We start from the raw sequence: 22,127 nt of genomic DNA, 5'->3' as shown, positions 1-22,127 counted from the left end.
GCCGCGCCGTTGAATAAGGTGTGTAAAGATAAGGCTTGCCCCACCGTTGAATAAGGTGTGCCAAGATAAGGCTGGCCGCGCCGTTGAATGAGGCGTGTAAAGATAAGCGCTTAAGCTTGATTGAAGTTTGATGACCAGGCTAACGGAATGCGGTGGATTTTTGAGCCTCCTCACGTTTTCCTAATTTGGTCAGCGTTTTCGATATCGGTCCGCCGATTAATACTATGGATTTGGCTCCATGAAAGTGTCATACAATTAACTCGAGCGGGAACAGCAAGCAGCAAGGAATGATCGAAATTTATAGCGGCCACACTCTGGCAGAAAAACCGTCTACTCTAAAACATATGGGTCAAATTAATGATCTAGCACGTTCGGCCAACGTAGAAAACAATTACAGTACATCCAAAAACAGACTTCCCTAAATCCAACTCTTTAAACAGAACTAGTCACTGGTGATATAGATTTCCCTTCAAATTTCGCTTCAAATTTCGATTCCGACGGCGTTGCCAGCCCATCGTTGTAAACCGGGACACCGTTCACCATCTTGGTTTCGTCGAAAATAGTGGACTCGACGAGCGTCTCGGTCGCCGGCCAGAAATAGTTGAGCGCGCAGTAGATGATGAATCCACTGCTGAATCCCCACATGAAGCTAATGTCGTAAATATGAACGATCGTGCCCACGGAAAGACTTGGCGTCACAGCATGTGCCATGCCCGGAAGATTGGGAACGACGGAAATAAGGAAGGCAACGGCTGCGCGCCAGTTGACTCCTCCCTTATACCGGTAGATGCCCTGACGCCGATACAGAGATGGAATGTCAACGCGCCGCCTCTTGACAATCCAGAAGTCGGCTCCGATAATGGCGGAAATCGGCGCCAGGAAAACGGCCAGTGAGGCCATAAAAGTCAACAGGGAAGCGGCCGACGAGATGATCTTCCAAGGAACCATGACCCAGCCTCCAATAAGGGTTGTGATGATGGCGCCACGGCGAATATTGATATACTTGGGGCAAAGGGTTGTCTGCGGAATTCAGGTCAGCGGGCAACTACATAAAAAGACCGGAAGGTTCAAAGGCTTACCATATCATTTGAGCAGGAGATAACATTGGCCGAAATGTTCGTTCCAATCTGTGCCACGACCCAGCAGAGACCAACGAAAAAGGCGCCACAACGACCACTTGGTCCATCCCACTGCGCAGCCATTTGGACGGGGTCCCAGATATAACTACCATAGAGAACCCTACCAGCACTTGCCGCAATGATGCCGAAAATGCCCATCAATGATGCGATGAAAGGCATGAAGAGCGCCTGCCAATACACTCCCTTGGATTTCTTCAAGTAACGGGTAAAGTCGGGAATATTAGTTCCCATTGTTACCCTGTCCACGGAAAGATTTTAGCACTTGGCGATCCAACCATGTGAAATCCACTGATTCTACCAAGGGGGAAACAGGGGGTGTGAGAAACGTACCATGAACCGGTAATGCTTGACATAGACGAGAGAACTAGCCAGCTTTTGGCTGGCCCTGAAACGGTAGCTTGTTGCATCCAAATATCACCGGCGCCGCCCGCCTGAACGCACAGCGCGATGATCACCGCGACTGACACGACCATAACGATGACCGTCTTGAACACAAAAAACCAGCGAAGTTTGTGTGGCGGGATCAGGAGAAAGGGAAATTGTAGACTCCAGAACAGAACGTGAGAACATAGTTGCTGCGACGTGATACCCGCTGACGCGGGAATCGTGTTCGGGATGTTCAGATAGGAGGGCCAGATGGCGCGAATGATTTGTGTCATGGCTGTTGACCCGGTGTATGTTTGGATGGCTTGGGGGAGTGTAAGTCGAGTCGTCGGAGATGGAATGTAAGCGATCAGAATCACATACCATGCCAGAACAGCGCAGTGATCATACGAATGACGACTGCTCCTCGTGAGAGGTAGAATCCGAAGGAAGACCGTGAAGCCACGGCGAAATTGACGTGGAGGTGGGCGCCGATGGCTCCGTTGAGCATAAGGGGAATAATGACCATGGTATAGCCGATGATGAGACAGTAGAGAGCTTCCCTCCTAAGACAAACTGTGAGCCATGACAAAAAATTATCCTCAACGAGTCTGAAGAGGGAAAACAAGGGGGAAGACACGCGACTGACCATGTAAGCCCCACGGCGATAATAGAGGCAGCACCCTCCCAGCCCTGGGCGTTCAGGGCATCACTGAACCAGAAACCCAGGACAGTCCATGTTGACCAGGTGCGTCGCTCAATAGGAGTCACGTCGGAGTCGATGTTAGACCAGCTACCTTCATCTGTGAACGTTGTCGTCTGCCTCGGCAGCACCCAGCCAGAGGGCGACTTCTTCTGCTTGACATGTTCCTTGACCCGCTCACCACGACGACGCAAGGACGAGGTGACTGAAGCGGTTACTGTAGCGAATGCCATGATGCACCGGCTTCGAATAAACAAAAGAGAAAGTAACCCAAAAAACCGCCTGGATGGGTATAGAGTGCATCCTGGAAATGTGCCGGTTATGTATGGCCCGGGGTTCATTCTATATGTGAGACATGATTTCCGTTATCGCTAAGAAGCGTTATCGCTAAAGAAGCGTTATCGCTAAGAAGCGTTAATCGCTAAAGAAGCGTTATCGCTAAGAAGCGTTAATCGCTAAAGAAGCGTTATCGCTAAGAAGCGTTAATCGCTAAAGAAGCGTTATCGCTAAGAAGCGTGGAGCACCCACAACGGCAAGCAGTGTGGGTCTCCGAGGGGCAGAAATAATACCGTGTTAGGTGTATCTTGGCGTGGTTTTGACTACGCGTCTTTGGAAGGCGGTGGATTCCTAACCTAGGCTCGTAAGTGGGGAGCGTTAAGACGTTCACTGTGCACTGTACATATTAGGTAGATAGTCGTTCCTATGTGCACTGTAGGGGTTTAATATCGCGGATAAACCTAAGGGAGCTTGTATCAGCAGCATCTAAAGTATGTAGTCTGTCTACGGAGTACTCTTGTAACCCTAAGGTCTGTTTAAGGCATTTCCTGCATGCCAAGAAGTCAGCGGTTCATCCTGCCGTTCGGCCCGCAGTCGGCGCAATGACAAGCATGGGCGCTGTGATTGGCTGCATCCCACCAACAAGGAAGCCATCCTCTTTCTCGAATGTTGACTTGTTAAATAGAGCACCAAGCGATGAGGGGGCAAATGTGACGAAGAACACTACATCTTTCTATTCTTACCTTACTTTTAACATGGCCGCTCACAACTGGGAAGCTCAGGCACAGATCTGTCGAGACATCCTTGACAGCTCAATCCCGAAGCAATGGCTGCTCCCGGCCGACCAGCTGCCATCCCCAGAGCGGACAAACGTGCTCGATATCCCCAGGGAGTGCGGCATTCTCACTGAGAGAGAGCTGCAAATCACAGAAACCGATGCGACTGGCTTGGTCGAAACCATGGCCAAGGGCATCTGGACAGCAGAGGAGGTTACAATCGCATTTTTGAAAAGGGCGACTATCGGACATCAACTAGTAGGTCTCCCGGGCCGCTCCCAGTTCAGTTCAGGCAAGATTCTCATTGTGCTAGCTGAACTACGCGACCGAGTTCATGGCCGAAGAAGCTCTTGCCCAGTCCCGCGCTCTTGACGCCCACTTCCGCAGCACCGGCAAGACCGTCGGTCCCTTGCACGGCGTTCCCATCTCCACCAAAGAAATGGTGTCGTTCAAGGGCCGCATCACCCACACGGGTTACGTCTCGTGGATATCTGATGTGGCCTCGCAGGATGCCTTGATGGTGAGGACATTACGCAAGGCAGGAGCAGTATTTCACGTGCGGACAAACCTGCCACAAACGTGCATGGTACGTTTTGTTTTCTCGTTAGTCGCTTCCTACTTGGCCGTCTCTCATGCTTTATTTAGCACTTGGACTGCAACAACAACATCACCGGCCGTACGCACAATCCTCATAACATCCACCTCTCCCCTGGTGGCTCCTCTGGCGGAGAATCCGCATCCATAGGCTTCCGTTGCGCAGCCATTGGAATTGCAAGCGACATGGGTGGTTCAATCCGTCTCCCTGCTGCTTTCTGTGGCAGCTGCGGCATCCGGCCAACAACCCTCCGAACTCCCTGGAATGGTGTCGGGCTTGCAGGCGAAGGACAAGAGGGAATTCGCTGCACGTTGGGTCCAATTGCCAACTCAATGCGCGACTTGGATCTGTTTATGAAAGCCGTTACAGACGGCAAGCCATGGGAAGAGGAAACCTCCCTAGTGCCGCTGCCTTGGAAAGAACTTATCCCGACAAGGGATTTTACCGTCGGCGTGCTCTGGGATGACATGATGGTACATCCACACCCGCCCATTCAGCGAGCCATGAAAGTCGCCGTGGCCAAGATGAAGGCTGCCGGAATCAAGACGAAAGATTGGCAACCATACAAGCACGAGCATGGCATGCGTATCATCAACGACCTGTTTTATCCTGATGGTGCAGCTGTCCAGCTTAACGCTCTCGAAGCTTCGGGAGAGCCGTGGCTTCCTCTCACAAAGGAAGCGTTTATTCGAGCCCGCAAGATGACCGTGCCGGAGACATGGACAGTCAATCTGGAGCGGGAGGCCTATCGAAGTGAGCACCGGCTGCTGATGAAGGAGCACGGGATCGATTTCATTCTCTGTCCAACATATGTCGGCGTTGCTGCCGAGCCCAACGAGGCACGGTACTTTGGCTACACGGCCATTTGGAACGTTCTAGATATGCCTGGCGTTGTATTCCCGACTGGCCTAAAAGTAGATCCCGAGCTAGACATTGTAGAGAGGGGATACCAGCCACGGAGCCCTGAGGACGAGGCTGAGTATAAAGCATATTCGCCGGAGAAGTTTGTTGATGGACCCATCGGTCTCCAGTTGGTAGGTTTACCGGCTTTCTCTTCCAGGTATCTCAGCTAACATATATTCCAGGTGGGCAACCTGTTTTGCGACGAAGAAACCCTCGCTGCAGCGACTGTCCTCGAAGAAATTATCCGGCAATGAGTATCATGGGAGATTTACAAAGGGTCTATTATATGACCTTTTGGGTTAAGACAATATTCCTTTCTTTACCCGCAAGTACTACAACACAACAAGGGCTACACTTGAGCACGATCGTTCGCGGCTGAAGATAAGCATCATAATGCTTCAAGACAAAATGCTTCAAGACAAAATGAGATGACATAGTGATCGACCTACTTGTCGTGGACGTACTCTGCTGTAGGCTTCTCAAACCCGCAGGAGGTCCCATCTCGGACCACCACTTCTTCATCTTCCGCTTGCCTATAGTTACCGTGCATTAAATCCCTCATGTATTTGTAAGGGCAATCTCCAGCTCCCCCAGTAACAGCAACGTAGCCTCGATGACCAAACTGGAACAAGTTGTTCTCCACGCCCCATTCTCGCCTCCTTCTCCTGACCTCTTCCACCCTCAGTTCACACGCAATAATATTGTCAGGCGTACCATCACCCCTCTCCAGAATTTCTCCCTCGGGACTCACAAACATCGCCTCACCCATACTCCGAAATGTGCCGTCAGTACCAGCCAGGGCAACACTGACGGTATACATAAGATTCGTAAAGGCATTCGACCGATTTGTCATTTCCCAACTCTGCCGAATCGGACTTGTGTATCCAGCAGTCCTGAGCAAGACCTCGGCGCCACGATAAGCCGCCTCCCTGGCCATCTCGGGGAACATACCATCGTGGCAAATAATGAGGCTCATCTTCACGCCTCCGGGGCCCTCGAAAACGGAAACTCCCTGGTTGCCAGGATACCAGGGCTCGACTGGAACCCACGGGTGCATTTTTCGATAGCAATTTACAATCTCTCCATCGGCATTGATTGTGATACCTGTATTCCACGGATTTGCACCCGGGGAAATGCAGTTGGCTTCCATGATGCTGAAGATGCCCCAGACTTTCTCTTCCTTGCACACCGCTTGGAAGGCAGCAACCTCGGGGCCGGAGAGTGTGCACATAATGACTGGAGACGTGGACATTGAGAGACCGTGGATGCAGTATTCGGGAAACAGAATTAAATCTGTGGAAGGATATGCGCGCTTTGTTTGGCGCACAAGCGAGCAGACATGTTCGGTTGCGGTGGAGAGGTCCAAGGGTGTTACGACGTGGAAGAGCTGGGATTGCACGGCGGCAATGACAATACCACCAGAGGTTTTGTTCAGTCCGCCCAGGCCGCTCATTGTGACTTGTAATTATTTATAGATATATATATCTCTCTCTGTAATAATCCAAAGAAAAAGATACTGGTGGATAATTGAGGCAACTTCTCTGACCGAGAAAGAAACTGTATATATATCATTAATATTTATCTTATCGCGCGGCACATCAGTAGTAGTTTGTAAAATAGCATGTATAATTATAATATGTCCGCTTATCATAGATAGCCGATCCGTTATCGCTTGCGGCAACCAGGCTTCAAATGTTCTCGGTTCGAAATCAATAGCCGTCAAACTTTCTGTATGAATACCGTCCTTTCATAAGTATTTGCACCGCAGTACCTGTGCTCTTGACGTCCACACACACAGCGTACTCGTCGGTTTACACCAAATTTATAATATTCGGCACTTTTAGCGAAATTTTCTTCGCAACCTCACTTATCCCCACTTACTGCCGATTTTATGGAATTTGATCCACTCTCGCGCGGAGAAGGTCACATGATAGAAACATCGCCGCCATTGAGTGGACCAATTGGGTAGTCAAGACCCTACCGCCGACTGACCAATCAGCATCGCTCATTTGTGACGTATGGGCACCACCACGTAAAGACACTCGTGACGCGCGCTCCGCAAGCTCCGCACGCCGATGCCCTGAAACGAAGTGAAGAAAGTGGAGATAGGTGTACAAAATATGAGTCTGGAAGTGATATTAGACAATACGGTGAGAAAGGGACATGAATGTTTGTAGATTCATTTGATTGCATCAGCGTAGGTCTTGATGCCGGACTCGGTATTTCTCAACCGGGTCCCGAACTGAATGTGTTTCTGGCCCTATGGACCAATCTATGGTATGATCGTAATCATGCTGCTTAGTATATATGTCTCAATCGGATCTTAAGTCTTAGAGGTTTGAAACAATTCGACCTTGTATGTCGCGGGATCGGTCGGGACCTCGTTTACGTCTATAACCACCGGATTTAGTTTGATAAACTAGGCTGGTCGTGTAGAGCTCGGATGATCGTATTTTGGTTAACGGATTTAGGGATCTTGATAGAAACTCTACGGCTATAGGAGGCACGCTAGTTAATTATTATTAGGGAGGGTATAAGGAGGTATACCAAAAGTTTGTACTAAACTATATTTAAGGACAGAATTTAAAAGGGTTTAGATTTTGAAATAAAGATCTTAGATAGGTATTAAAGGGGACTATATACTAAGTGTATAGATCGGCGGTGAAGTAGGCGCCCTATTAGGCCTAGCCTAGATAGGGGAACAAAGTTTATTATATCTATAATATAATAAATGATTATCGCTACTACTTACTATATAGAGAGCCTCACTAGCTCTAATAATTTAGTAGACCGGATTGACTAGTCCAATCTAAATATATAGAATATCAATTAAGAAAAGAAATTTTTATCATAGAAGTAGACAATGTTGGCTGAAACCTTGCAAGCAAAACCAAACTTTATACGAGTCTAGACGTGCCTTACCTTTCGACAGGGTTAGATACACCAATCAATAGAAAGGTGATGGCTCGTGAGCATCATCATGACGAGCAAGATTAGGCCTCGGCAAGATTTTACTCTCTTCCGCCCACACTTACAGATACAGAAAATCCGCAGCTGCCAGCACGATAACAGTTATGATGGAGACCAGAGATAAAAAGCCAATCTTCATTGGATAGCATTTTAAATCCGGCCTCTGATGTTAGCGATAAAAGTGTATGACGAGCAAACTTGAGCACGACCTAAGCCTACTTCGTATGCAGGTTAATGCAGATTTAGGCGGATGTTTGTAGCTGAGGAAGGGGCGACGGATCCCTTTTAGGCAGATCGAGGAAAGGAGGTAACTTAATTCACTACGAGTGGCTTCTCTTTGGTGGGTTTGTAAAATGGGCGCGATGGGTCGGTTGGCTTTCAGCGTATTGGACGCGATTCTAACTCCTGGTGTGCCAAGCAATTATAGTCTGCTAGTTCGGTTTGAATGTACTTGCATTTGCTAAAAATTAATGGTAAAAGGTCGAACCATCCTTAGTACAAACTCAAGGGGCGTCAATAAGACTTGCATATTCGGCCTTTTTGGACGCAGCAAGGATCAGAGAGGGGTTTGTTGTGGCACCCTGTAGCTTATATTTGTCGATAGCTAATATAAAGTATGAGTTAGCTAGGATGAAAAAGACAACAAAAAGGAGCAACAGAAAGACGGGACTATTGGCAAGGACACATACTAGCAAAGTCACCTGGTATATTTTGTCAATCATTGAACTAATCCTCAAAATTTGAATCCTGAGGTCATCCACCTACCAGGGCCGCAAAATACGATAGAGCCAGTGGCCTTTAGCTGCTCAAGAGAAGAAGCCATTTTTCAAAGACGAGATTCGGACTTGATAAAGATGGACTGTTATAACTTAGATTTCGTAAAGTCATCCGGTGCAGAAAGAAAATGATAAGCGGCGACGCATATGATCATATATATCGCCAGCCGGGAAGGATCGAGAGAAAACAAGTATTACTAGAAGACAGAGCGTAGAAGGTAGCTGTGATATTTTGCATGGAAATCTTGCATTAAACGTGCGGTTATTTGGGCCGAATGACGCCACCGCCACTGAGGCGCCATCAGCATCACGAGACCTTTATGTGCCAGGCAGAAAAGCGGGACAAATGAGAACTGTCGCCATCAGGGAATAAATTATGCCCGTTATAATTTGTCTGTACTTTTATAAGCCCGTACCGCTCACGGTAGCTCGACCAGGAGGCTAAGTTTGAGTGGATTCTTACGTTAAGCTGCTTAGTCGCACCCTTGTTTAACGACAAAGTGGCGACCGCAAAGTTACATTCATGATGTCAAACAACACCGGCTATGTCGTCAAAATTTTGGAAAACACTCCTCCAGTGAGCGATGAGCACGCTATACGAGCCCTTAAAGAGCAGAATCAGGAAGCGGACCAGCAGACACGTCCCCAGGTGAAACAAAGCCCAAATCCTCAATGCCAGGCAGACCCGAGCGGGAATGAGTATGGGTCATCACATCCTGATGGGACAAAGAGTCAGTTCGATGGTATCATTGCCCACGACAATACATCCTCGACCCAAAAGGCAACTCACAATCACGACCACGTAATGCCAGGGGATCACATTGATGACACCACCCTTCAAACGATGATGCAAACCCTAAAAGAGAGCTCCTATGCTCCGGGGGGTGTTGCAAATGGCCAGAATAATCTACTTGTGATCGATGGGAGGCACAATCTCTCTGAAACCATATCAGGCGACCAGGTCCATGACAATGCTGCTCCAACTATGATGCAGGCACTACATGACAAGACATGTGAGCTTGTTGGCGGTTCTAGTGGCCAGCCAGCGTCCCAGGCTAATGAAAGGCACGACCATATCGAAACCCCACCATGCGTTAACCATCATAGTAATGCTTCTCCGACGATGCTGGCTACATTACAAGATCAAGCATATGCCTTGGTGGGCGCATCAAGTAGACTGACCGAACCACAAGTTCACCAGAACCTCAATCACCAAAATAACCTCCCAGGCATCCACGTCCATGACAACAACAACCCTACTTTGGTGGCTACCTTGCACGACCAGCCCTATGCACTGGTTGAAGGCGCGGTAGAGGCCTTGAGGAAGGACTTCAATGCAGACAGCCACGAACTAGCTTCCAAGGCACCAGGAGTCCGAGGTGCTATTCAGACAGGGTATCATAGTGGCAGCAATGCCGAAGTCCCGAGAGACATTGGTTGGCATAAAGCTGACGTAGAGATACCCGATCCGTTGATTGGTGGTTACACGAACGGAGAGCTTTTTGCATTCATCAGACGCTTCAACAAGGTGCGGCTTTCTTGGTGCCGACCTAACTATTCACAGGACTAATTTCCGACTGATTAGGATGTCTTCGATGTCAAAGCGATGCCTATAGAAGCTGCAAGTGGTCTAGACCTCAACGATGCATGGTCTCCAGATCACACCGGGGATAAAGTGGCTTTGCACTTACAACGAGTTTATTTGTCCGTGGTTCTCGGCATGGCAAGCCTTGGAAAACAAATCTCACGACTCCGTTCCTGGAAGGAGACTTGCCGTACATCAATATTCTGTGGGGTACGTTGGAAACAAGTCCACCACCGACTTATAACTTCGAAGCAAGAGGTGTACTGACCTAAGATAAGATATATTTCACTGCATGGCTGTTTGATATGTTAATGCCGCTTGCTCTGGGACTTTTGACTCTGGTGGTGTCTTCAGTGCAAGCCCGCAACGCAATCTTCCCGCCAGCACCCCGTGCTCTGGTGAACATCAGGACAGGCGGGATTCAGAAGCCGCAAGCTGGTCTGCTAGGTACTAATGATACACTCACTGGTGCTCCGGAAAAGCAACCGCGTGAAGCTATTGAAGAAGAAGCAGCCAATTTCGTCGACAATGTTCGACACAATTTTCAAAGGGCTGTTGGTATGCACAACAGCCAACAGCAAGATGGAGATGGAGATCCACTGGAAGGGAAGGTACCCAAACCTATCAGCAAAGCAGTTAAAGCCGTCCAATCTGCAGGTTCTGCACCAGGGCATGTTACTAAGAGTACCGATCAAACTCAACAGCCGATGGAAGAAATTATATGGGCTGGAGTCAACCCAGAAAGTGTTGCTAAAGTTCTTGACATTGCACCACATGTGATCGGGGAGTTAGCTGATAATTGGGAAAGATGTGCGAAGTAAGTCGCCTTTATTTTGCTGCACATGGTTTGACTGACACAACTTCAGCGCACTTTCACCAACTCCGCCATTTTCTCGTTTTGCATTCTTCAGAATAGTGGCCGTTCTTGCCCCTTTATTCCTCGTATCCCTTTTCGTCGACTATTATATGGTTTACAAGGGGACTGGGTGTATCATTGGATTCATCATTTTCGGTGGTCCAATACTGACACCTGCAATAGCGTGGCTGAAACGAAACGTGCCTAATTACATGGAGCTTGCACAGCCGAAGAAGTCAGTCTTACGAGCTCTTTTCCTCTCCAATGCTGATATCAAGTAGCAATGTCCTTCGCGGTGTTCCTACAAACACCCAGATCGCGATAACTCTTCTCCGCATCGGCGAAGCACACAGAACGCCTCTTCCACCTGTACCCACCTCCAAGCCCGATGACCCGGATCATCAAAATCCCATTGACGCCGAGAACATACCTCTCGGTGCCACCCGTTCCGATGTCCTTAAGGCGACCATGCCTTCAGTCGTTGAGAAAGCCCACGGCAATGACAATAAAGAAAAGCCGAATCACAAACATCTTTCCAAGATAGTTCGTTTTTTCAAAGGCGATGCCAAATCTGTCGTCGAGACGAAACTTGCCATTGATCATGTCCGGGCCGCAACTGGTTCGCAGAAGGCGAAAGGTCACTTAGGCGTATTGCCTAAGGCAAAAAACATCATCTATGCTGGGCCGAGCGAATACCAGTGTCGATTTGACGGAAAAGATGGCTGGGCAGTTATTACAGAGTCTGCCAGACCAAGCCTGCTATTCACGCGCGATGACCCAAGGCTGATGAGCTTTAAAAAGTCGGATCCAGTATTTGAAATTGCCGTGAGTGATATGAAGCGACTGAAAAGGGCCACAGCCTTTGTGAATTCGACAATTGAGGCAGTAACCGCGTTTTCGTCGGACCAGAAGTTGCTGGCAAGCCTAGAGATTGAGGATAAGGACGAGAAAACTTGGAGATTGACAGCGATGCCAGAGCGAGATGAGTTATTCAATCGCTTGGTCGCGAGCGGTAATCAGAGATGGGAGAAGATGTGATTTTCCTGCTGGTATCTATATCCCACGAGGGGTGGTGAACTCTACTAGAGTTCAGGGCTTGGCGGTCCCTTCACTGTGGGACAAAATGGGACATACGAAGTGGGTCCCGCAAGGATTCAGGGTTGTATCGTTTGTTGTGGTGCAATTGCCCATGTTTCTGTCGATTTTACATTGCTAAATTCAAAGGTGATCAATTAGAAGCTCGCATTGCGAGCCTCATCAAGAGTAAGTAAATTGCAATCTCCTGTCTATTTGGTCCTATTAGAAATTATTCTGACAGGTTTCATAGGAGCTGCCGAGGCCAAGTGCCATTTTGAGCTATAACTAGCCTTAAAATCTATTGATATCGACCCGTCTGCTACGCCAGACTACCCTCGTGCCATCCCCATTTCAATATATAGTTTAATTTGCTACATGGCTTCCCGTGTTTCTGCAATCTTGGCTGATCAACTATCAACATAACGATATCTATCTGAGGTCTACTACCGGTCATTGCCGTAAATAAATATCTCGCATTCATCTTGCCAATTATCGTTACTTGTAATTTATACCACGGTGATTCAAAATTTAGGAATCGGACGAGGCTTAGCAACTTTTTCGTACACTGCCATGAACCGCAATAGTGTCTCTTCCTCATTCGCTCTGGCCAACAGACATAAACCGAACGGCCGGCCATTGTAGCGAAGTTGTCCTATTGGAACTGTGGCGATAGGATACCCTGATTCCATTAGCAACGGCGTCTCAAAAGTACAATTAATGAGTGTTACCTGCAGCAGAAGCATGAACACATAACGGGGAGTCTCCCGGAGCTACCAGGATATTGATTTCTTCTTTGTTAAACAGTTCATCCAGAATAGCTCTCGCAGCCGTGCGAAGGTCCTGTTTCAGTTCGTCTATTTGTTCCTTTTCTTCAGTGGCGATCATTGCCCCTTCCAGATCATTCTGCTCGACGAATGCTGCATTGTGTTAGTAGCTCTTCAGTGTAAAATCGTAAGGGCGTGTCCTCTCTGTCAACCTACGAGCTGGAAGGGCTTTGTCGCTGTTCTTTTCATTGAACTCGATGATATCTGCAACGCTTGTTACAGAGCACTCGTCAAAAGAGCGAATAAATCTCGGGATGCAGAGATTCCTAAAATCCCAATCTAGAAGTAGTTAGTCATCATAATCTCATCTGGTACCCGGACTGCAGCGACCTACATGCGATTGGCAATATAGTAGTCGGTAAGACTGAGGGATCCTTGCAATGGATGGGGTATTTCAGAGGACAGCCTCCGCTTCGTAGAGCGGAAACCGTCTCTTCGTACTCGTCTACCTAAAATCAACTGTTAGAGCTGTGAAAGTTTTGATGAAATAAGAGTGACGTACCATTTGCTCAGCTGTACCTTCAAATTGCGTACAAAGGTCTAGTGATAAGCTCCAAATACTTGGGTCCAGGAAGCCCACCGAAAGACCTTCCCAGGAACCCAATTGGGGGGAGGTAAACAGGCGACCAAGTAGAATTTCAGAAAGAACGCGAACGTCAGCTGCTGACTTTGCCATAGGCCCCGGACTGTCGAAAAACTCGGTCATGGTGTATAACCCAGTAATATCCTGGACCCCGGTAGTAGGCTTCAGTGCATAAAGACCGGCCCGTGTTGATGGGGTCACGATAGAACCTATGGTCTCAGTGGCCATGGCAAGAGGGCTGAATCCAGCGGCTACAGCGACCGCAGAACCAGTGGATGAGCCCCCAGGAGCCGGCTCAGTATCAGTACAAATGAACATCTGTAATTTTATGCACTCACCGAGTGGCCAAGTATCTTCTCGTTATCCTTTATCTTCCCAACATACGGCGACAGAGTTTGACCGCCGTGAGCAGACCAACCGGGCATCATCATGGTCATTTTCATACCAGCGAATTCCTAGAACAACAGTCAATCTAATAAAGTTCCCTAGAAAACCGAACGTCCACTGACAGTCATATTAGCCTTTCCCAAGATAACCATGCCAGCGTCAATCAGCCGCTGAGTGATAGCTCCGTTCTTTGACGCTTTAGCTCCAATGAACGCATATGATCCAGCTGTGGTGCTCATACCAAGCTCCGACGCTGTGACAAAGCTGTCTTTCAAAATTATGGGAATTCCATGAAATGGGCCCCGGATTTGCCCTTTCTGGCGCTCCTCATCCCGAGCCTTAGCGATTTCGAGGACCTGGTTCTTAGGGGCAGGTGAAATCAGCGCATGGAGTGCAGACTCATAGCGATGGATTTGCGCCAAGTAATCTTCCACAGTATAAGCACTCGTGGTCTTTTTCTCTTCAAGTAGCTGCTGTAGGTCAACCGCATTGGTCGTAAGGACGTTGACGGTCATTTCTGCTCTGAAGCTTGGGATATGGGCGAGGAGCTATGGGAGAAATTTGAAGTTAAGTGCCTCTGTGGGTGAAATTAATTTTAGCGCAGCGCGAGCACGTGTGTCTGATAAATCACTCAAAAACTGGATCTTGCTGCCTGGTCTCCTAGTATCCATTCTCATGGCCCAAGAGTAGTTAGGATAACGCATTACTAATTCGCGATTCCAGCCTTAAAGTTTACAAAAAGCGATCGCCCATCCATTACTGTGCATTGTGTTGAACTTTCATTTAGCTCCCCGTCCTTGTAACAACTAAAGCTACTTTTCAACAGTATCGAATACAGAATGCGACTTCACCCAGTCGACCAGCTTCGAATATTTTCGACACTTATGCGGAAGTCCTCTGCTCTCCACCCTCCCACCTTGGCTGGTTACTAAGTAATATGGAGTCACATTACTCTGAGACGCAATGACCATTCTCAGCGTCTCAATACAGTGGTTTACATGGTGCCTGCGTGTCTTCTCTCCACCACTGAAAGAGGGCAGTTTGCTATAGTCCCAATGATCTCGATAGATGAACTGCCTTACAAGATTCTGCCAGAATATCTATTAGCTAAGCAGTCTCAACATCCACCTCGCTCTCACTCACCAAGCAATGAATCTGGTGCGCCCCCTCTAAAAGACCACCGACGCCCGCACCCGTCCCCGAGCCCACTAACCTGAAATCACCCGTCATTGAAGACTTGTTCAACCCCGCGAGAGATTCTAGGGGTACACTGAAGGCGCCGACTTTTTGAATGAGCATTGCTTCATCTACTTGGTAGATGGTTTGGAGGTCACAGTCCCATAATGCTGCCCATGCTTTCTCTGAGGTAGCAGAGGGGTAGCCGCTATACTCATCAGGCTGGAAGGTATCATTGAATGTCACCAATTCAAGCTCGACAGCCTCCAGCGCTGGACCTATTAACGTTGTTGTTAGCTGTGAGGAGCATGACTGCAAGTGGAGAGACATACTTGGAGCTGACAACTGCCGCAAGCACGTATCATCCGATAAATCGTGGTAATACTTAAAGAATAAGAAGGAGATAGAGAAAATAAGGCACAGGCATGATAGAAAAAGGTGACATAGTGCATACATTGCGCTTTTGCGCTTGACAGACTTTTGGCCATTGACCAACGGTAATCCCGGTGGTGAGGAATTCGAGGTCATATCATCGAAGGCATCGTCGCCGATGGAGGCAACTTTCTGGTATCGGAGAGGCTTGAGAAAGTGGCTCAGATCTAGCTCCCACATTCTAGCATGTGCAACTGCGTGGACAACAGGTGCGGCGAATTTAGGTGAATTATACCCTAATAACGGGTAAAGAAGGACACAGCAATTGATCAAGTTCCAGGCACGAGAAATGAGATTGAATTTTCTTTTCAACACGTTGGGAATACCTTGCTCTGGTTATAAGTAGCATGTTGTGGCGAAGGGACGGTTAATCTGAGTTCTGGAGCGGGGTGCTGGGCCCCCCTGCACGGAAAACCGACGGACGGAGACACCAGATGTCTACGACGGATACCATAGCTTATCTCTGGAGCATAATGACTTTCCTGTTCGGGGACGCATAAAGATAGGAAGAAGAAACAAAAGTTGGTACATAATCAACTAACTCGTTTGAGATCTATATCCGATAACAGTGTATCAATCTTGTACCGACTAAATTAGGTACCTCGACTACTCGATGCAGGCCTCCTCATTACCAAGCGTTCCATGCATTTCCACTTTTTGGAAGTCTGGATGCACTGCACCCAAATCCACTTAGTTAGCAGAGCCACGAATAGCATGATGATATCCGCCGCACGTCGCAGTAGTTCAAGTTGGCCTTGGCCTCATATAGATATCACAGGATGGGTTGTGCTACTAGCCCTTTTCCACTCCTTTTCCAGCCCCCGAATCCAACCCCTGCATTGACATGAAGTGATACATATAGTTTGTATTGCGGAAGGGCGTATTGTGTATGTAACACTAGTAGCATCGTTTTATCATCCAAGCTTTAGCGTCATTTTCGGAGCAATGGTATTCGTACCGCATTAGATTGATCTGACGTAGAATTGGTCAGAGTGAATCTGAGACGAGCCTTGGTCATCACCTGAGACTGCTTTGTTTATCAGGCAACATACCTTACTCGCAATGGAGAATACATTCTACCGGTCATCATCCTGTATTTCTCAATATGAGGATTCCAACGACGACATGGGCCTCAACGAGGAGCACATGCTCGAGAGCGTCAAACGCAGCCTCAAAGTCCGTCTCATCAAAGTCCTACAGATCCACCAATGGATTCTAACCACAGAAACAGCGGCACGGGCAGGTCGCGTCGTCTCATTCTTGATACCAAGTTTCTTTCACGGCTCCGAGGCCTACGATAGTCGACCCCTCACTTCTTCCCTTGACGATCTGAGAGGATATGCCGCTTTTGCTGTCATGAACTACCGCATACTCTACGCCTACCAGAATATCGTTTTCTACGGCTATGGCCTACCCCAAGAAGCATTAGCAAGTTCATGTGCGCGACCTGAGGATTCCCATGCCAAAACGAACTGGATCATCCAACTGCCCATTTTACGACTACCCTTCACAGGGACATGGGCAATCTCAGTTTTCTACGTTATCTCCGGCTTTTCTCTGTCCTACAAGCCACTCAAGGCATCTCGGGAACACCCTATCCCACGGGGGGTGGCCCAGTCTGGCAGACTGGGGGTTATGGTTTTCTCTTAACTATGGGAGCAAAAGTGGGTCGTACGCCTGACTGGGAGTTTACGTTGTGCCCAGACTTGGAAGGTGTAGAGTTCTCCGAACGGCTTCAAATTTTGGTCAGTTATAATGGACTAGCTAATTGATCTCCGATTTGCTTCGGAGTATGCACAGCCTTCTAGTTATCGAGAAACTGGCGATTGAAAATTGGAGATATTTTGATAGGGTGCGGGAACTAGGCTAGTTAGGGTTGCGACCGGGGCCTTAGGCTGAACTCTAGGGTTTCGGACGAATTAGATTACCTCGATTATCTTAACGTATTTCACATGCGAGCTGGACACCCAAGCGAGCTGGACACCCCACCTAAAACGCGTCAATTAATTAGACCTCTCTTCTTCAACCACCCACCATGCCACCAATTCGTACTCAATCCTCTCGAAATTCAATTGAAAAAGAGGGTAGGATCTTATTAGCTATTCAGGCTATTAAAAAACAAGAAATCGCCTCTATACGCCAAGCAGCGCTCTATTACAACGTCCCGAAGTCCACTCTCCACACGCGTCTTCACGGAACCACAAATCGCTCTGAAACACGCGCCAATAACCATAAATTGACAGAAATTGAAGAGGAATCGCTTCAAAAATGGATTCTCTCTATGGATTCTCGCGGAGCACCCCCTCGGCCCTCTTCTGTACGAGAAATGGCAGATTTATTGCTCGCGGCGCGTAGATCTACCCCGGTTATTTCGGTCGGTGAGAATTGGGTTACAAACTTCGTAAAAAGGTATCTAAACCTTTCCTCCCGATTCTCAAAAGGATACAATTACGAGCGCGCGAAGTGTGAAGACCCGAAAATCATTAAAGAATGGTTTTCTCTCGTCTAAAAAACGATCCTTTCTTACGGTATCGATCCCGATGATATCTATAACTTTGACGAGACCGGATTCGCAATAGGCTTAATTACGACCGCGAAGGTTATCACGAGAAGGGAATACTACGGTCGGCGACCGCTTTTATAGCCCGGAAATCGCGCGTGGGTAACTACAATTGAGTGTATAAATACTTTAGGGTAGGCGCTTCCTCGTGCGTGATTTTTAAAGGCAAAGTCTTTATTGAATCTTGGTTTAACGGCCTTCCGAATGATTAGAGACTCGAGGTTAGTCCGAACGGGTGGACGTCCGATAAAATTAGCGTTCGGTGGCTCAAAAAGCTCTTTATTCCGTCTACTTCTTCGCGTACGAAGGGGAAGTATAGACTTTTGATACTCGACAGCCACGGAAGTTATTTAACCCCGAAATTCGACGAAATTTACGAAAAAAACGATATTATTCCAATTTATATGCCTCCGCATTCGTCTCACCTTTTATAGCCTCTCGATATCGGCTATTTTGCGGTGTTAAAACGTGCTTACGCTCGGCTTATCAAATCGAAAACGCGTGCTAGAATCAACTATATTAATAAGCTAGACTTCCTCGAAGCCTATCCGTCCGCCCGAATTAAGGCATTTAAATCGGAGACTATTAAGACTAGCTTCGCCGCCGCTAGTTTAATACCTTATAAGCCCGATCGAGTGATCTTAAAGCTCGATATTCGCCTTTAAACCCCGACACCCCCCTTAAGCTAGGGGAGCGAGTAGGATCTAAAAACGCCTTCGAACTACGTACAATTATAGAAGTAAGCTTCCTCAATTAAAGCTTTGCTAAAATAGCGCTTACAAAGCCCACCGAGCCCGCTTAACTCCGCGATAAATCAGGTTTTAAAGGCCTACCAAATCACGATGCAATCGGCAGCTTTACTCGAGAAAGAAGTAAGCGAATTACGCGCTACAAACGAGACGAAGAAGCGAAAAAGGACTCAGTCTATAAGGCAAATAGCTTCCGAAGAAGGCCTCTTAGTTTTAGAGGCCTCTGCCTTAATAGCGCAGCTAGAGTAAGCAGTCTTAGCAGAAGGATCCCGTGAGGTAGGGCCAGCTCCGGCACCTTCTTAGCCGCGTACGAGGGCAAAAACGAAGTGTAGTGTATGTGGAATTCAGGGTTATAGAATGACTACATGTCCTAATAGAACTCGTTTTTAGCTTATTGAATTTAATGGCGTTCTGGTTGAGATAATTGCATTTAAAATTGATAGGTTAGGTGGGGTGTCCAGCTCGCTTGGGTGTCCAGCTCGCATGTGAAATACGTTATGTAAGGCCAGTGAGTTGATAGTCAAGGGATAGATATATGTGCTATTCACAGGACAATAGGGGAGAGAAATGGAGGAAATCTCGCTATGCGTGTAATCAAGTCAATTCTCCCAAAAGCTCCTGTTCACCGAATTACCAAGGAACTAAGACATTCCGGCACTAGCCAGACTAAGCGAGTGGATATTTTAAGGGAACCTTGCGGGAAGAAAGTCACTCCTTCAGAGTGTTTCATGACATGTCAATGTGCAGCGGGCCCTTCCATTCGTGATTCTTTACTCCTTTAGCAGGTCACCAAGTTACATCGGGCACAGAATTTCATGGTCGGTCTTTTCCGTGGTTTCATCAATACCAAAGTTGGAGCACAAACTTTGGCTAACTTGGATTGCCAAGATTGGCGTCACGCTAATCGATCCCGAGCCAGATAAATATCGAGACATTCCCACCTGAGTTCTCAGGGTCTCTCCACCAGGGTAGAAAGGTCCTTTATTGCCCCTCAGACTCCGGATGGATCTGTACATACTCTTTTACCTCTTGTTGTTGTTGCTCTTCGGATACTTTGTGGTCTTTCACTATCCAAATATGACTTCCGACACCCCTGCTTCTTCCCTGCCAACTCGCGATCCAGCTGAAATCAACAAATTGGTGACGGAACAAGATGACAACTCTTTCTACCATCACCCTTTATGGTCGGAGCGATGGTCACACCCTGAGTTCATAGGCCACTACTCGAATAATTGGCTTAAAGCTCCCTGGATTAAACAGACTAAGCGGCGCACAACAAGATTTCTGTACCCCTCGGTGGACTCTAAATTCCCCTGGGGCTACATCATATACCGAACAATCTACACCGCCGAATCAGATGAGCTCTGGCCTATCGCTATGGATAAACTGGCTAAAGTCATAAATTACTCTATCGACTCTGATCTTCTCGCCGAAATTCAATACAAGGAACCCGAGGATCCAGAGCCAGATGCAGACGCAGAGCGATTGGTGAAGGAAACGCATAAGGACGTCATTTTCTCAGACAAACAGTTCTGGGATGGAGCAAGTACCGAGCAAGTTCGCCAACATTTTTCTGAGTACCTTCGCGCAAGCAAAGGCCGAGGGACCGGTCGATTCGAAGGCTGCCTCCTTATTGATGAGCGATCGCTGAAGTCAATCGTTGCCAGTCCCGATCCCCAGCCCTGGGTCAAGGGAAGAAGGACTAAGAAGCCTAGTCAACCTTGGGGATTCATTGGTATGATCGATGGGCGGCATCCTGAGAATCGGTATGAGCTCTGCCCCTCTGTTCCTGATGGATTGATTCCGGTTTATGACAGTGGAACTGGGAAAGCGCAAGACGAGGAGGGAAATGTTTTCCCTACAGCAGCCGATCGGACGACTCGAATATTTTGATGAATTATCGCTAGCTGACACTCAGAATATGTGCTAGCTTGCAGTTCTTCGGCATTATCGTTCTTTGTGACTTTATATCGTTTTCTTTCTAGCTCTTTTCTGTGGACGTGGTGGACTATTATTGAAAGAAGGGGTTTCGAGAACAAAAGGGGTCTTGGATACGTGCCTAAAAATGGGATGGGGTAGGCTCCTAAATCAGGAACCATTACAATGGACTCTGTGAAGTGAAGTGAAATTGGAGCGTAACTCTATGGTGACGTGATAAGTGACTGCTTTACTGTTTGAAGGGTCTGCATTTCTATTGTAGTAACGGCCTATAGTGAGATTTTAGCTAGCATAGGTTATCCATATACTTCTGAAACATGAGATATTTAACCTATCCTGTATCTCTCCGTGTTTGTAACATATGGAAATATTGATGTATGTTCCGGCATATTTTCCAAGTACAGTTTAATAGTCCTAGGAGCTTTTATGAGAAAAATAATTAAGAGGGTAGGTGGTGACCAATTATCGGAACTACTGTAAAACATGAGAGTTTCGAAACGTGCTATACACATAGCGAAGACTGTACATAGCCTTGATAGCGAACCTTCACATATTGGACTGAGCGGGCCACGTGGTGACGATACTAACTTCCTATATCGATTGTGAGTAGACTGCGCTAAAACCTATGAATACGTTCCAGAATCAAAGCCCAACCTAACCTAACGTAGGTTCGGGCTCTACCCCTGGAACCGCACCTAATATGATACTATAAATACTAGGGCCTTAGCTATAATTTCCTAAATAAGAAATTTTAGATCAAACTACCTATATATATTAGAAGACTAAAGGATAATCTAAGAGGGTAAAGATTAAACCCGTAAAGATTGACTACTGAGATTACTGCCCTCAGCCCATGACTTACTCCTAAAATGATACCAAGCCAGTCACATAGCACGCCGCAGAAGACCGACGCAACCTGAAAGTAGCGAATGTAGGTCAAGAATGTGCGCAAGCACTTAGAGCGGGATGTGCATGCCGAAGATGATTCTGCTCATGCAGTATACAGATTTTCAGTTTTTCTCAGCCGAAACAATCAAGAAATAAGGGTGATGTCTCTCATCCGTCCACTCGGAGTGCTTAGCCACCTCCTCTACGGAGAGAGCCCAATCTTTAAAACCAGTCAAGGTGAAGCCGCTCTCCAAGAGAAGATTCACGTATGTTTCCACAGTTCGATGGTATTTCCTAATACCATCAACTCCGAGCCAGCTAGTCATCCGCCACCCTTCGTCACTGTAGCAATTCAATGGCCATATGTTCCGTCCCTGATCACCTTCTTGGAGAGTTTTCGGCTTGGTCCTGGGCGTATAGGCGCCGAACATATAGGGTGCTCCACCGAAAACACAAGTTTTCCGCGTTGTTGAAGAGAAGAATGGATCTCTCGGTAGAGCCTGGCCAAATCCTCAACATAATGGAATGTCAGAGAACTGTAAACAAGGTTATAAAAAAGAGCCCCTATCCC

At 47.5% G+C, this 22,127-nt stretch overlaps 8 protein-coding genes across 8 annotated transcripts; 4 read left to right on the top strand and 4 right to left on the bottom strand.

The window, feature by feature from the left end:
• Positions 1-432: 432 nt before the first annotated feature.
• PENARI_c024G07542 (nucleobase cation symporter-1 family protein) lies at positions 433-2,438 on the bottom strand (the record flags this gene model as incomplete). Its single annotated transcript, XM_022635703.1, has 5 exons — positions 433-1,020; positions 1,080-1,377; positions 1,470-1,827; positions 1,887-2,068; positions 2,152-2,438. The coding sequence occupies 5 exons, from the start codon at positions 2,436-2,438 to the stop codon at positions 433-435; spliced, it is 1,713 nt and encodes a 570-aa protein (XP_022484452.1).
• Positions 2,439-3,236: 798 nt separating this feature from the next.
• On the top strand, positions 3,237-5,009 carry PENARI_c024G08508 (uncharacterized protein; the record flags this gene model as incomplete). The annotated part of the gene is made up of 4 exons (XM_022635710.1): positions 3,237-3,515; positions 3,571-3,843; positions 3,903-4,886; positions 4,938-5,009. The coding sequence occupies 4 exons, from the start codon at positions 3,237-3,239 to the stop codon at positions 5,007-5,009; spliced, it is 1,608 nt and encodes a 535-aa protein (XP_022484433.1).
• Positions 5,010-5,200: 191 nt separating this feature from the next.
• On the bottom strand, positions 5,201-6,208 carry PENARI_c024G00367 (uncharacterized protein; the record flags this gene model as incomplete). The annotated part of the gene is made up of 1 exon (XM_022635635.1): positions 5,201-6,208. One exon carries the CDS (start codon positions 6,206-6,208, stop codon positions 5,201-5,203), a length of 1,008 nt encoding a protein of 335 aa, XP_022484509.1.
• A 2,020-nt stretch (positions 6,209-8,228) lies between these two features.
• PENARI_c024G11954 (uncharacterized protein) lies at positions 8,229-8,548 on the bottom strand (the record flags this gene model as incomplete). The annotated part of the gene is made up of 3 exons (XM_022635752.1): positions 8,229-8,329; positions 8,415-8,426; positions 8,491-8,548. 3 exons carry the CDS (start codon positions 8,546-8,548, stop codon positions 8,229-8,231), a joined length of 171 nt encoding a protein of 56 aa, XP_022484460.1.
• A 479-nt stretch (positions 8,549-9,027) lies between these two features.
• PENARI_c024G02929 (uncharacterized protein) lies at positions 9,028-11,980 on the top strand (the record flags this gene model as incomplete). Its single annotated transcript, XM_022635656.1, has 6 exons — positions 9,028-10,029; positions 10,087-10,296; positions 10,365-10,903; positions 10,953-11,074; positions 11,126-11,177; positions 11,224-11,980. 6 exons carry the CDS (start codon positions 9,028-9,030, stop codon positions 11,978-11,980), a joined length of 2,682 nt encoding a protein of 893 aa, XP_022484470.1.
• Positions 11,981-12,540: 560 nt separating this feature from the next.
• PENARI_c024G04810 (uncharacterized protein) lies at positions 12,541-15,601 on the bottom strand (the record flags this gene model as incomplete). The annotated part of the gene is made up of 10 exons (XM_022635678.1): positions 12,541-12,698; positions 12,748-12,936; positions 13,000-13,122; positions 13,178-13,292; positions 13,346-13,720; positions 13,765-13,881; positions 13,936-14,361; positions 14,896-14,901; positions 14,957-15,267; positions 15,322-15,601. 10 exons carry the CDS (start codon positions 15,599-15,601, stop codon positions 12,541-12,543), a joined length of 2,100 nt encoding a protein of 699 aa, XP_022484467.1.
• An 882-nt stretch (positions 15,602-16,483) lies between these two features.
• Positions 16,484-17,071, top strand: PENARI_c024G03553 (uncharacterized protein; the record flags this gene model as incomplete). The annotated part of the gene is made up of 1 exon (XM_022635664.1): positions 16,484-17,071. The coding sequence occupies one exon, from the start codon at positions 16,484-16,486 to the stop codon at positions 17,069-17,071; it is 588 nt and encodes a 195-aa protein (XP_022484457.1).
• A 2,736-nt stretch (positions 17,072-19,807) lies between these two features.
• Positions 19,808-20,623, top strand: PENARI_c024G06696 (uncharacterized protein; the record flags this gene model as incomplete). Its single annotated transcript, XM_022635694.1, has 1 exon — positions 19,808-20,623. The coding sequence occupies one exon, from the start codon at positions 19,808-19,810 to the stop codon at positions 20,621-20,623; it is 816 nt and encodes a 271-aa protein (XP_022484504.1).
• Between the last annotated feature and the right edge of the window lie 1,504 nt (positions 20,624-22,127).

Source organism: Penicillium arizonense (assembly GCF_001773325.1).
Source record: "Penicillium arizonense strain CBS 141311 chromosome Unknown PENARI_contig024, whole genome shotgun sequence".
NCBI classification, from domain to species: Eukaryota; Fungi; Ascomycota; class Eurotiomycetes; order Eurotiales; family Aspergillaceae; genus Penicillium; species Penicillium arizonense.
This window is presented reverse-complemented; position numbering and strand designations above follow the sequence as displayed.